The sequence below is a fragment of the Gobio gobio genome, assembly GCF_949357685.1.
Source record: "Gobio gobio genome assembly, chromosome: 23".
Lineage (NCBI taxonomy): Eukaryota > Metazoa > Chordata > Actinopteri > Cypriniformes > Gobionidae > Gobio > Gobio gobio.
In genome coordinates, this window is record NC_137119.1 from 842,501 (window position 1) to 855,000 (window position 12,500).

The window sequence follows — 12,500 nt, forward strand, 5'->3', positions numbered from 1 at the left end:
GTGTGTGTGTGTGTGATGGGTAGGTTTAGGGGCAGTGTAAGGGGATAGAATATACGGTATGTACGGTATAAAAACCATTACGCCTATGGAAAGTCCCCATAAAACTTGAAAACCCAACATGTGAGTGTGTGAGTAGTGTGTGAGTGTGTGTGCTGAAGGCTGAATGACTTGACTCTGTTTGTGGTCTCCTCAGGGTCACGGCACCGGAGCGTTAGTGATCAGCTCGCTGCTGGACTTCCTGACCTTTGCCCTCTGCGCCCCCTACAGCGAGACGACGGAGGGTCAGCAGTTCGACATGCTGCTGGAGATGGTGGCGTCCAACGGCCGGACGCTCTTCAAGCTCTTCCAGGTCCGTTTCAGAAGTGCTTCCATAGACACTGTTCAAAGCTTAGGGTTGAGCTCTCATACAGCGGTGCAGTGTGAATCCTCTCAAATGGCTTTCAAAGGGAAAGGGAGATGAGGTTCTGATTGGTTTATTGCACATTATGCCCAAAACACACCCATGACTCATGAAGAGACGAGGGACGGCCCTTCTGGACCCTGAGGGACCGTTTTTGTAACATTATAAGTGTCTTTACTGTCACTTTTGATCAATTTAATGCCTTCTAATTTTCAAATAAAGTAAACTCTTGCTGTCCCAGACTTCTGAAGGCGTGTGTGTGTGTGTGTGTGTGTGTGTCTGTCCACAGCATCCCTCTATGGCCGTCGTGAAAGGAGCTGGGCTGATCATGAAGGCCATCATTGAGGTAAGACATGCAGTTCCTGCGGTGTTTGTGTCTGTTCCCTATATGTCTGTTAGACTGTGTGTGTGTGTGTGTGTGTGTGTATGTGTGTGTGTGTCATCCGTCAGGAAGGAGATAAGGAGATTGCTACTAAGATGCAGGATCTGGCCCTGAGCGAAGGCGCTTTACCCAGACACCTTCACACCTCCATGTTCACCATCAGCGCTGACCAGCGGATGCTCACCAACAGGTCAGACTCACACTGCTAATCTCAGGCGTTACAGTCGTCTCACACTGCTGATCTCAGGCGTTACAGTCGTCTCACACTGCTAATCTCAGTTACAGCCGTCTCACACTGCTAATCTCAGGCGTTACAGTCGTCTCACACTGCTGATCTCAGGCGCTACAGCCGTCTCACACTGCTAATCTCAGGCGTTACAGCCGTCTCACACTGCTAATCTCAGGCGTTACAGCCGTCTCACACTGCTAATCTCAGGCGTTACAGCCGTCTCACACTGCTAATCTCAGTTACAGCCGTCTCACACTGCTAATCTCAGGCGTTACAGCCGTCTCACACTGCTAATCTCAGGCGTTACAGCCGTCTCACACTGCTAATCTCAGGCGTTGCAGCCGTCTCACACTGCTAATCTCAGGCGTTACAGTCGTCTCACACTGCTAATCTCAGGCGTTACAGTCGTCTCACACTGCTGATCTCAGGCGTTACAGCCGTCTCACACTGCTGATCTCAGGGCGTTACAGCCGTCTCACACTGCTGATCTCAGGCGTTACAGCCGTCTCACACTGCTGATCTCAGGCGTTACAGCCGTCTCACACTGCTGATCTCAGGCGTTACAGTCGTCTCACACTGCTGATCTCAGGGCGTTACAGCCGTCTCACACTGCTGATCTCAGGCGTTACAGCCGTCTCACACTGCTGATCTCAGGGCGTTACAGCCGTCTCACACTGCTGATCTCAGGCGTTACAGCCGTCTCACACTGCTGATCTCAGGCGCTACAGCCGTCTCACACTGCTGATCTCAGGCGTTACAGCCGTCTCACACTGCTGATCTCAGGCATTACAGCCGTCTCACACTGCTGATCTCAGGCGTTACAGCCGTCTCACACTGCTGATCTCAGGCGTTACAGCCGTCTCACACTGCTGATCTCAGGGCGCTACAGCCGTCTCACACTGCTGATCTCAGGGCGTTACAGGCGTCTCACACTGCTGATCTCAGGCGTTACAGCCGTCTCACACTGCTGATCTCAGGGCGCTACAGCCGTCTCACACTGCTAATCTCAGGCGTTACAGCCATCTCACACTGCTGATCTCAGGCGCTACAGCCGTCTCACACTGCTGATCTCAGGCGTTACAGGCGTCTCACACTGCTGATCTCAGGCGTTACAGCCGTCTCACACTGCTGATCTCAGGCATTACAGCCGTCTCACACTGCTAATCTCAGGCGTTACAGCCGTCTCACACTGCTAATCTCAGGGCGTTACCGCCGTCTCACACTGCTGATCTCAGGCGTTACAGCCGTCTCACACTGCTGATCTCAGGGCGCTACAGCCGTCTCACACTGCTGATCTCAGGCGTTGCAGCCGTCTCACACTGCTGATCTCAGGGCGCTACAGCCGTCTCACACTGCTGATCTCAGGCGTTACAGCCGTCTCACACTGCTGATCTCAGGCGTTACAGCCGTCTCACACTGCTGATCTCAGGCGTTACAGCCGTCTCACACTGCTGATCTCAGGGCGTTACAGTCGTCTCACACTGCTGATCGCAGGCGTTACAGCCGTCTCACACTGCTGATCGCAGGCGTTACAGTCGTCTCACACTGCTGATCTCAGGCGTTACAGCCGTCTCACACTGCTAATCTCAGGCGTTGCAGCCGTCTCACACTGCTGATCTCAGGCATTACAGCCGTCTCACACTGCTGATCTCAGGCGTTGCAGCCGTCTCATACTGCTAATCTCAGGCGTTGCAGCCGTCTCACACTGCTGATCTCAGGCATTACAGCCGTCTCACACTGCTGATCTCAGGCGTTACAGCCGTCTCACACTGCTAATCTCAGGCGTTACAGCCGTCTCACACTGCTGATCTCAGGCGTTGCAGCCGTCTCACACTGCTAATCTCAGGCGTTACAGGCGTCTCACACTGCTAATCTCAGGCATTACAGCCGTCTCACACTGCTAATCTCAGGCGTTACAGGCGTCTCACACTGCTGATCTCAGGCGTTGCAGCCGTCTCACACTGCTAATCTCAGGCGTTACAGCCGTCTCACACTGCTAATCTCAGGCGTTACAGTCGTCTCACACTGCTGATCTCAGGCGTTGCAGCCGTCTCACACTGCTAATCTCAGGCATTACAGCCGTCTCACACTGCTAATCTCAGGCGTTACAGTCGTCTCACACTGCTGATCTCAGGCGTTACAGCCGTCTCACACTGCTGATCTCAGGCGTTACAGCCGTCTCACACTGCTGATCTCAGGCGTTACAGTCGTCTCACACTGCTGATCTCAGGCGTTACAGTCGTCTCACACTGCTGATCTCAGGCGTTACAGCCGTCTCACACTGCTAATCTCAGGCGTTACAGTCGTCTCACACTGCTGATCTCAGGCGTTACAGCCGTCTCACACTGCTAATCTCAGGCGTTACAGCCGTCTCACACTGCTAATCTCAGGCGTTACAGCCGTCTCACACTGCTAATCTCAGGCGTTACAGTCGTCTCACACTGCTGATCTCAGGCGTTACAGTCGTCTCACACTGCTGATCTCAGGCGTTACAGCCGTCTCACACTGCTAATCTCAGGCGTTAGTCGTCTCACACTGCTGATCTCAGGCGTTGCAGCCGTCTCACACTGCTAATCTCAGGCATTACAGCCGTCTCACACTGCTAATCTCAGGCGTTACAGTCGTCTCACACTGCTGATCTCAGGCGTTACAGCCGTCTCACACTGCTAATCTCAGGCGTTACAGCCGTCTCACACTGCTGATCTCAGGCGTTACAGTCGTCTCACACTGCTGATCTCAGGCGTTACAGCCGTCTCACACTGCTAATCTCAGGCATTACAGCCGTCTCACACTGCTAATCTCAGGCGTTACAGTCGTCTCACACTGCTGATCTCAGGCGTTACAGCCGTCTCACACTGCTGATCTCAGGCGTTACAGTCGTCTCACACTGCTAATCTCAGGCGTTACAGCCGTCTCACACTGCTGATCTCAGGCGTTACACTCGTCTCACACTGCTGATCTCAGGCGTTACAGCCGTCTCACACTGCTAATCTCAGGCGTTACAGTCGTCTCACACTGCTAATCTCAGGCGTTACAGCCGTCTCACACTGCTGATCTCAGGCATTACAGCCGTCTCACACTGCTAATCTCAGGCGTTACAGCCGTCTCACACTGCTGATCTCAGGCATTACAGCCGTCTCACACTGCTAATCTCAGGCGTTACAGTCGTCTCACACTGCTGATCTCAGGCGTTACAGCCGTCTCACACTGCTGATCTCAGGCGTTACAGCCGTCTCACACTGCTGATCTCAGGCGTTACAGCCGTCTCACACTGCTGATCTCAGGCGTTACAGCCGTCTCACACTGCTGATCGCAGGCGTTACAGCCGTCTCACACTGCTGATCTCAGGCGTTACAGCCGTCTCACACTGCTGATCTCAGGCGTTACAGCCGTCTCACTGCTGATCTCAGGCGTTACAGCCGTCTCACACTGCTGATCTCAGGCGTTACAGCCGTCTCACACTGCTAATCTCAGGCGTTACAGTCGTCTCACACTGCTAATCTCAGGCGTTACAGCCGTCTCACACTGCTGATCTCAGGCGTTACAGCCGTCTCACACTGCTGATCTCAGGCGTTACAGCCGTCTCACACTAAACTCTGCATGTTTCTCGTGCAGACAGTTGAGTCGCCATCTCGTGGGTCTCTGGACGGCAGAAAACCCGATTGCCTTGAACCTGCTGAAGAGGATTCTGGTGAGTAGTCTGGACAGTTATGTTTCGTGTCTTTAAGAGTAGCTCAGCGCTTCAGTGTTGTCTCCGCTGTGTGTGTGTGTGTGTGTGCAGCCCACCGGTCTGCTGGCCTATCTGGACAGCCCTGACCCCGTGCCTGAGAAGGATGTCGATAGGATGCACATCCGGGATAACGTCAAGATTGCCACGGTATGGAATGATGACCAGTCTGTATATCTGCTCTTCTGGTCAGACATTAATAACTGTGTGTGTGCAGGACCAGTTCGGGAGGAATAAAGTTCCTGAGTGGCAGCGGATCGCAGGTAAGGCCGCTAAAGAGGTCGAGAAGTTTGCCAAAGAGAAGGCTGACATCGTGCTGGTGCACTGGAGAGACAAGATGGGCATCGCTCAGAAGGAGGTGAGCGACCTTTGACCTCTGGGCTGTTGGCTGGAACTCAGGAGTTGTAAATGCTAGGCATGTTAGCATACGGCTGGGCCTCTGGTTCTTCATTCTGCTGAGATGCTGTTAAAGCTCTTTTGGTTTGCGTTATGTTTCGTGCGTTTGACTCTTGGGATGTCTTTCTATAATCCTCTTCTGTCTCTGGTATGGTTTATTAATCAATAATGCTCACACCTCTGCACACTTCTTAGATTGCTCGAGTTCTGATTGGCCAACTTAACATCTGTCCACTATCACCGTGTCAGAATTAAACAAGTAAAAATTAAATCAATAAATTAGGGATGCACGGATCTAAAAATCTGATTCTAGCTAAGACCAAAAAGCTCAAATATAAATGAAAATATGGTTAACATTATAAGTAGGGGTGTAACGACTCGTGTCATGATACGATATAAACGTGATCCTGAACTCACGACATGCATTTTGATTATTAAACAAAAATTATTATTATTATTAATGTATTATTATCAGGACCCACCAATATTCCCCCATTGCATTATTATACAGTATATTCATCATTATATAGTGGTTTGATGTAGTAATGTCTCTGAAACTCAGGAAACCTTATTTTTTCCCTCACGCATTACGCACGCTTTCAATGCAGGCATTGGATCTCTGAAGCCACACACACACACACACACACACACACACACACACACACACACACACACACACACACACACACACACACACACACACACACACACACACACACACTCTACCCCGGTGCTCGCTATGACCCGTCTCTCTCGCTATTAAAGGGGTCATAGAATGGTACATGCATTTTTACAAGTTGATTATACGGAAATGTGTGTTGGCAGTGCCTGTACACAACCATCCTATAATGATAAAAATACATCCAGTGTTTTTTTTATATCCTTATATATTTTCCCCTGTCTCAAATCGAGCCGTCTGACCGTGTGACGTTACACGGTGTACGCCCGTCCTAAGATTGTTGATTGACAGCAGCGTTTCAACACAGACCCGCCCTGAGCGAGCGGTCATCCGTCCGCCATTGTTGATCCGCTGCAGCAGAATGGCTCTAAGCGATTGTGGTGTTGTGTTGTTGGGTGTAATAACGCACACAGCAGTCATTGTGATGTTCCTAAATCCGAACCACTGAAGACCCAGTGGCTGCTGAGTTTTGTTTTAGAAGGGAATATTCCCCCCCGATCAACGTCAATGTTTGCGCGAATCATTTCTCAGCAGACGGCTTTATAAACGAGCGTCAGTATAAAGCAGGTTTTGCTAATAAGCTGCTCTTGAAAAAAGGATCGTGTTCCTGCTGCACCTCAGGAAGATGTGAGTGTAACGTTTTAATAACCTTTATATTAATCTTTGCAAATCGCTTGCACGCTTCACGATGAATGAGGCTAAAGTTTACAGGGTAAGTTACATTACAGCATGCTTTCTGTGTATGACATTCTCAATATAATTCATAATCCCACGTTTATAATGAACAACGCGTTATATTTGTTATTACAAACTGTGTAAGTTACTCGGGTGATGAAGTTAACGTGGTTACACTACACTAAGCTTACTTTTGTACATGGTTTATAACGGTGTCTGTTACTGATTAAGAAGTAATGTAAAAAAAAAATCTTATAACATAACATCAATCTGTCAATGAACTAACACATCAGTAAACACATAGCAACTACACTACTCTGCCAGTACAAAGATAGATCAAAGTGACATGACGTTAACCAACCATTCAGAAACGTCCTGTTCGAACTTCGATGGGTTCGTCATCTGTTCCTGGTCCGACTCCGGTTCAAAATGATAAGGTTGCTCAGATGTGTCCTCAGAGACTCCCGTTGCCATTATTTCTCGAAAATATACCCTCAAATGTTGTCAAGGCAACACTCCACGTGTGTTGTGGTGTTGTGTCGGGTCGAACCGAACGCCCCACAGAGCAGAGGGGGCGGGGTCAGCAAAGCTCATTATCATTTAAAGTCACATACACTGAAATGACTTGCTAAAAACTGAGCTGGTTTTGACCAGGTAAAATTAGTGTTTTCTTACAATACTAATGAGAATTTTTAATTAAAGTATATTACAAACTTTTCATTTAGACACTAAAGAATCATATTAACTTGTACAAAAATGTCATTCTATGACCCCTTTAATGCACTACATATAAGAGTGTGTGTGTGTGTGTGTGTGTGCGCGCACTTCAGATGATCTATGCAATCGGTCTAATCACACACTCTCTCACACATTCTCTCACACACTCACACACTCTATCACACACACACACTCACCCTCTCACACACCCTCTCACACACTCTCTCACACACTCTCTCACACTCACACACTCTCTCACACACTCTCTCACACTCTCACACACTCTCACACACTCTCACACACTCTCACACACTCTCTCACACTCTATCACACACACACACACACACACACACACACACACACACACACACACACACACACACACACACACACACACACACACACACACTCTCACACACTCTCTCACACACACACACACTCTCTCACACACACTCTCTCACACACTAGGAAGCGTCTCAACATGAGGATTCCCAAACGACATGTTTAATTCTGCTCTTACTCTCATGTTGTTTGCCACAGCACATCTGCTCCTCATACACTGCCCTCGTGTCTCTTCAGAAGACTTGGGTTGGATTAGACACTCGATTGGTTATTTTTACGATGCCTTTATGACATTCGAGAGGAATGGACTTTAAATGGAGGGACCGAAATCTCTCAGGTTTCATCATAAATCTCCTCGTGTGTTGAACGTCATGAGGGCGAGCACATGATCAGAGTTTACAGTTTTGAGTGAATTATACCTTATAAATACAGTAAAGCTGAGCCTCGGATAAAACAACTCTATATGGTCACGTTTTTAAAATGGCGTTACACCCCTAGTGTTTATAAATGGTGATCTGGGGACTGTGCATTAACTGAAGCTGAGAGATTATTCTGTTCTATGGAAGGATATTGCGGACAATTTTCAAAAGGAATTGCAAATTGTCTTTGCAATTGCGTTTTAAATTTGTGGACGCATAAAATGTGACATAATCCAAACGCAATTGCAAATCGCGCATTTCCATTTGCATTTTCGTTTACGTGAACGCACAACGCCTGCCACATTTCAAATGGAAAAGCAAAGTCTGTTTGCATTTGCATTTCCAATGTCTTGCAAGTTATGACCCTGCCATTTTGGAATAGCAATAGAAAATCACCTATTTGCCATTTCATTTCCTCCGTGTCCTGCCACAACCTGCACAAAATTCAAATGGAATCGCAATCCCCTTTGCGTTTGCATTTCCGATGCCTAACACAGTCAACTGTCAATCAGGCTTGAGGGCAGGGTTTATTGGTGTAGTCAGAAAATAGGCCACGCCCTCGTAAACGAAAATGCAAATGGAAATGCGCGATTTGCAATTGCGTTTGGATTATGTCACATTTTATGCGTCCACAAATTGAAAACGCAATTGCAAATACAATTTTTTTATTCCTTTTGAAAATTGTCCGCAATATCCTTCCATACTGTTCTTTAATGATAACACACATGCTAACTCTATATTGTGCAACACACACAATAACAGCTCCTCAATTGGGTCCGCGCTGAACACAAACAAATGTCTTGCTTCTAATAATATCATCTAATCTTGCTGTTATTCTGGCCGTGATGTGCTGTAGCTTTGGAATCATGAGCATGAGTTACACAATGATCATCATTTATCCTCCAATCACACACTTTCACGCATTCGCCACCCAAAGCCTGCCTTATTGAAATTCCAATCGTTCATGATGAACATATTGAGCAGAAGTGTGATTGGCTGACCTCAGGACCAATAACCTCTCTTATCTCTGCCCCTCCCACCGGCTCTTATTGTGGTTTTCTGCTGTCAATCAATGCAGCAGGACAGGAATAACCTGGTGAGTAGCATTATCCAATCAGAGACCCTCCCTCTCTCATGTCACATGTTTTGGGGTTAGGTTCTGGTGTATTAGATCAGTGTGTGTGTTCAGGGTCATGACAGTGTTAGTTTCACCGCATTATCCCCGTGTCCATCACTCATGTGTGTCCACTGCATTCACTCTGTCTCTGATTGTAGAACGCCAACCAGAAGCCCGTCATCCTGAGGAAGAGGCGGCAGCGGATCAAGATCGAGTCCAACTGGGAGCTGTTTTACTACAGGTGATTTCCTCAAGCCCTCATGGCGAAGCTCTCGTAGCTTCAGTGTCATGATTGACACAGGAGACTGCGCAATTTGTGCACCGTGGCTATCAGAAAGGCCAAAGCTGACCACTTTCTTATAGAAACTTCAAATAATTTAAATAATTCACCCAAAAATGTAAATTGTGTCATTAATGACTGAGCCTCATGTGGTTGGACACCCGTCAGACCTCCGTTCATCTTCAGACACAAATGAAGATATTTTAGTGTAAATCTGATGCTCTGAAAGGCCTCCATTGGCTCAACTTTACACTCTCAAGACCCTTAAAAGACACTAAAGACTAAAGTTACAAAGTCCATCTCACTACAGCGGCTCTACAATAACTTTATGAAGACGAGAATAGTTTCTGTGCGCAAAAAAACCCTAAATAACGACTTATATAGTGATGACGATTTCAAAACACGGCATCATGAAGCTTCGAAGCGTTATGAGTCAGTGAGTCGATTCAGCAGTTCAGAGCATTATGAATCAGTGAGTCGATTCAGCGGTTCAGAACGTTATGAGTCAGTGAGTCGATTCAGCAGTTCAGAGCATTATGAATCTGAGTCGATTCAGCGGTTCAGAGCGTTATGAATCAGTGAGTCGATTCAGCGGTTCAGAGCGTTATGAATCAGTGAGTCGATACAGCGGTTCAGAGCGTTATGAATCAGTGAGTCGATTCAGCGGTTCAGAGCTTTATGAATCAGTGAGTCAATACAGCGGTTCAGAGCGTTATGAATCAGTGAGTCGATTCAGCGGTTCAGAGCGTTATGAATCAGTGAGTCGATTCAGCAGTTTGGATCGCCAAATTTCAGCAGTTTGGCGGTTTGACACGCAATCCGAATCATGAATCGACTCACTGACTCATAACGCTCTGAACCGCTGAATCGACTCACTGATTCATAACGCTCTGAACCGCTGAATCGACTCACTGATTCATAACGCTCTGAACCGCTGAATTGACTCACTGATTCATAACGCTCTGAACCGCTGAATCGACTCACTGATTCATAACGCTTCGAAGCTTCATGAGGCCGTGTTTTGAAATCGTCATCACTATATAAGTCGTTATTTAGGGTTTTTTTGCGCACAGAAACTATTCTCGTCTTCATAAAGTTATTGTAGAGCCGCTGTAGTGAGATGGACTTTGTAACTTTAGTCTTTAGTGCCTTTTAAGGGTCTTGAGAGTGTAAAGTTGAGCCAATGGAGGCCTTTCAGAGCATCAGATTTACACTAAAATATCTTCATTTGTGTCTGAAGATGAACGGAGGTCTGACGGGTGTCCAACCACATGAGGCTCAGTCATTAATGACACAATTTACATTTTTGGGTGAACTAACCCTTTAATCATTGGTACATTTTTATCTACAAGGCTGCTTCCCCCATACCTCCAATCTTACATCGAAAAGAAAAGTATTGGAAGATATTGTCTTCGTTCTGAGGACTTATTATTATTATTATCTGTCCCTCAAGTCCGGACAGAACTGGGAAGTATGCGGCCCCTGCACTTGGAATCAGCTGCAAAATGTGCTGAATCTTAAGGAGCCAGTTTCATTGGTTGATTTTAAATTACTTTTAAACAACATGGAAGCTACACAAACCGGCTGTAGATGTTATGACTCACTCCGTTATGACGGACGATCCTTGCTTGCGATATGTGAAATTCTGATTTCTTATGACTTTATAATTATTTATTACTAGTACAAATTGTTATATGTTTTTATGTCTGTAACCTTGTTAAATGTGCTGCTGCCTGTCTTGGCCAGGACGCTCTTGGAAAAGAGATTTCTAATCTCAGTGAGTTTTATTCTGGTTAAATAAAGGTAATAATAATAATCAGTGTGTGTGTGTGTGTGTAGGTTTCAGCAGGATCACGCGCGCTCGAATCTCATCTGGAATCTGAAGACGCGAGAGGAGCTGCGAGACGCTCTGGAGGGAGAGATGCGCTCCTTCAGTGTGGACCGAGAGCTGGGCAGTGCCAACGTCATCTCCTGGAACCACCAAGAGTTTGAGGTCTGAGTCAAAGCTAGAACCATCACTCCCAGCGACACCAGTGGACTAACTAGAGATGCAACAATACAGTTAGTCCACGGTCAATACACACCTCGGTTCTTAACCACGGTGTTCGGTTCGGCTCGGTTCTGATGGCTTGTCTCATCAGTTTTTTCTATTCTTAAGCGACAGGAACCGCAAGAGATTAAGGAGAAAAAATACTATTTTTTTATTGCAATACTCTTTCTTTATTTCACTTGGAAGAATTGAAAAATCTTACTTAAACTTAAAACTTTAATAAAAAAAAAAAACCTTGTACACATTCCTAGTGTATAGTATAATATAAAATAAATATATATCTCAGATTTACAGTGGCAGCTCAGAGCAGTACAGCAGCATTAAAGTATGAAATTGAATGAATAAATGTAAAAATAAAACACAACATAGACTTCACTATGAAATATACATTATTCTTATTAAAGCTGCTGTATTAAAGTTCTTCAGTCAAGAGCAGTGAGTGATTTTTTCTTTGTCTTTTGTTGTTGTATTAACATTAAAGGGATAGTTCACTCACAAATGAAAATTCTGTCATCGAGAAATGAAAACAGGTTTGAACAACATTAGAGTGAGGCTGCGTCTCAATCAGCTCTAGTTCAGTAGTCAGGCCACTGATCAGGGATCAGCCCATTGACTTATGTCCTTATCAGTACACTGACTACTGAACTACAGCTGATTGAGACGCACCCTGAGTAAATAATGACATCATTTTAGAGTTGAACTGTCCCTTTAAGACCTGTGTGCATCTAACACAGACGGACACCGATTTTACACAACCGACTGTGTTTATGTTAACCTTGTGTGTATTTGACAGTATTAGCGCAGTAAGACGACTCAGTCCAGTATTCACGTGTTTGACAGGCGTTTAGTGCGCGCGCTCAGCTCATGTTATAACCATGCATAAGCACATGAATGAAATGTTTAACCGGCAAGGCTTTAAAACACATGCAAATAATAAACTTTCATGATTGTAACTCTAGTGTTCTGTGTAACTCTACCACAAACCTGTGATGTGAATGTATGTCGTATTGGGATGGAGGCAAATTATAGAATTTGTAGAAAAATAATGAATTTTCAAAACCGAAAAAAACGCAATTCACAAGCGCGT

The 12,500-nt window shown here is 46.2% G+C and overlaps 1 protein-coding gene across 6 annotated transcripts in view; it reads left to right on the plus strand.

The window, feature by feature from the left end:
- dnajc13 (DnaJ heat shock protein family (Hsp40) member C13) overlaps positions 1-12,500 on the plus strand; it is a 119,401-nt gene that overhangs the window by 51,023 nt on the left and 55,878 nt on the right. For 4 of the 6 annotated variants that reach the window (XM_079805939.1, XM_079805936.1, XM_079805937.1 and 1 more), the window contains 9 exons: positions 194-349; positions 690-746; positions 851-972; positions 4,627-4,702; positions 4,793-4,888; positions 4,956-5,096; positions 9,045-9,062; positions 9,242-9,324; positions 11,203-11,356. In XM_079805939.1, coding sequence (XP_079662065.1) covers positions 194-349; positions 690-746; positions 851-972; positions 4,627-4,702; positions 4,793-4,888; positions 4,956-5,096; positions 9,045-9,062; positions 9,242-9,324; positions 11,203-11,356 — 903 coding nt within the window. The remainder of the gene's footprint in view (positions 1-193; positions 350-689; positions 747-850; positions 973-4,626; positions 4,703-4,792; positions 4,889-4,955; positions 5,097-9,044; positions 9,063-9,241; positions 9,325-11,202; positions 11,357-12,500) is intronic. The other 2 variants (XM_079805935.1, XM_079805938.1) reach the window with 1 other exon arrangement.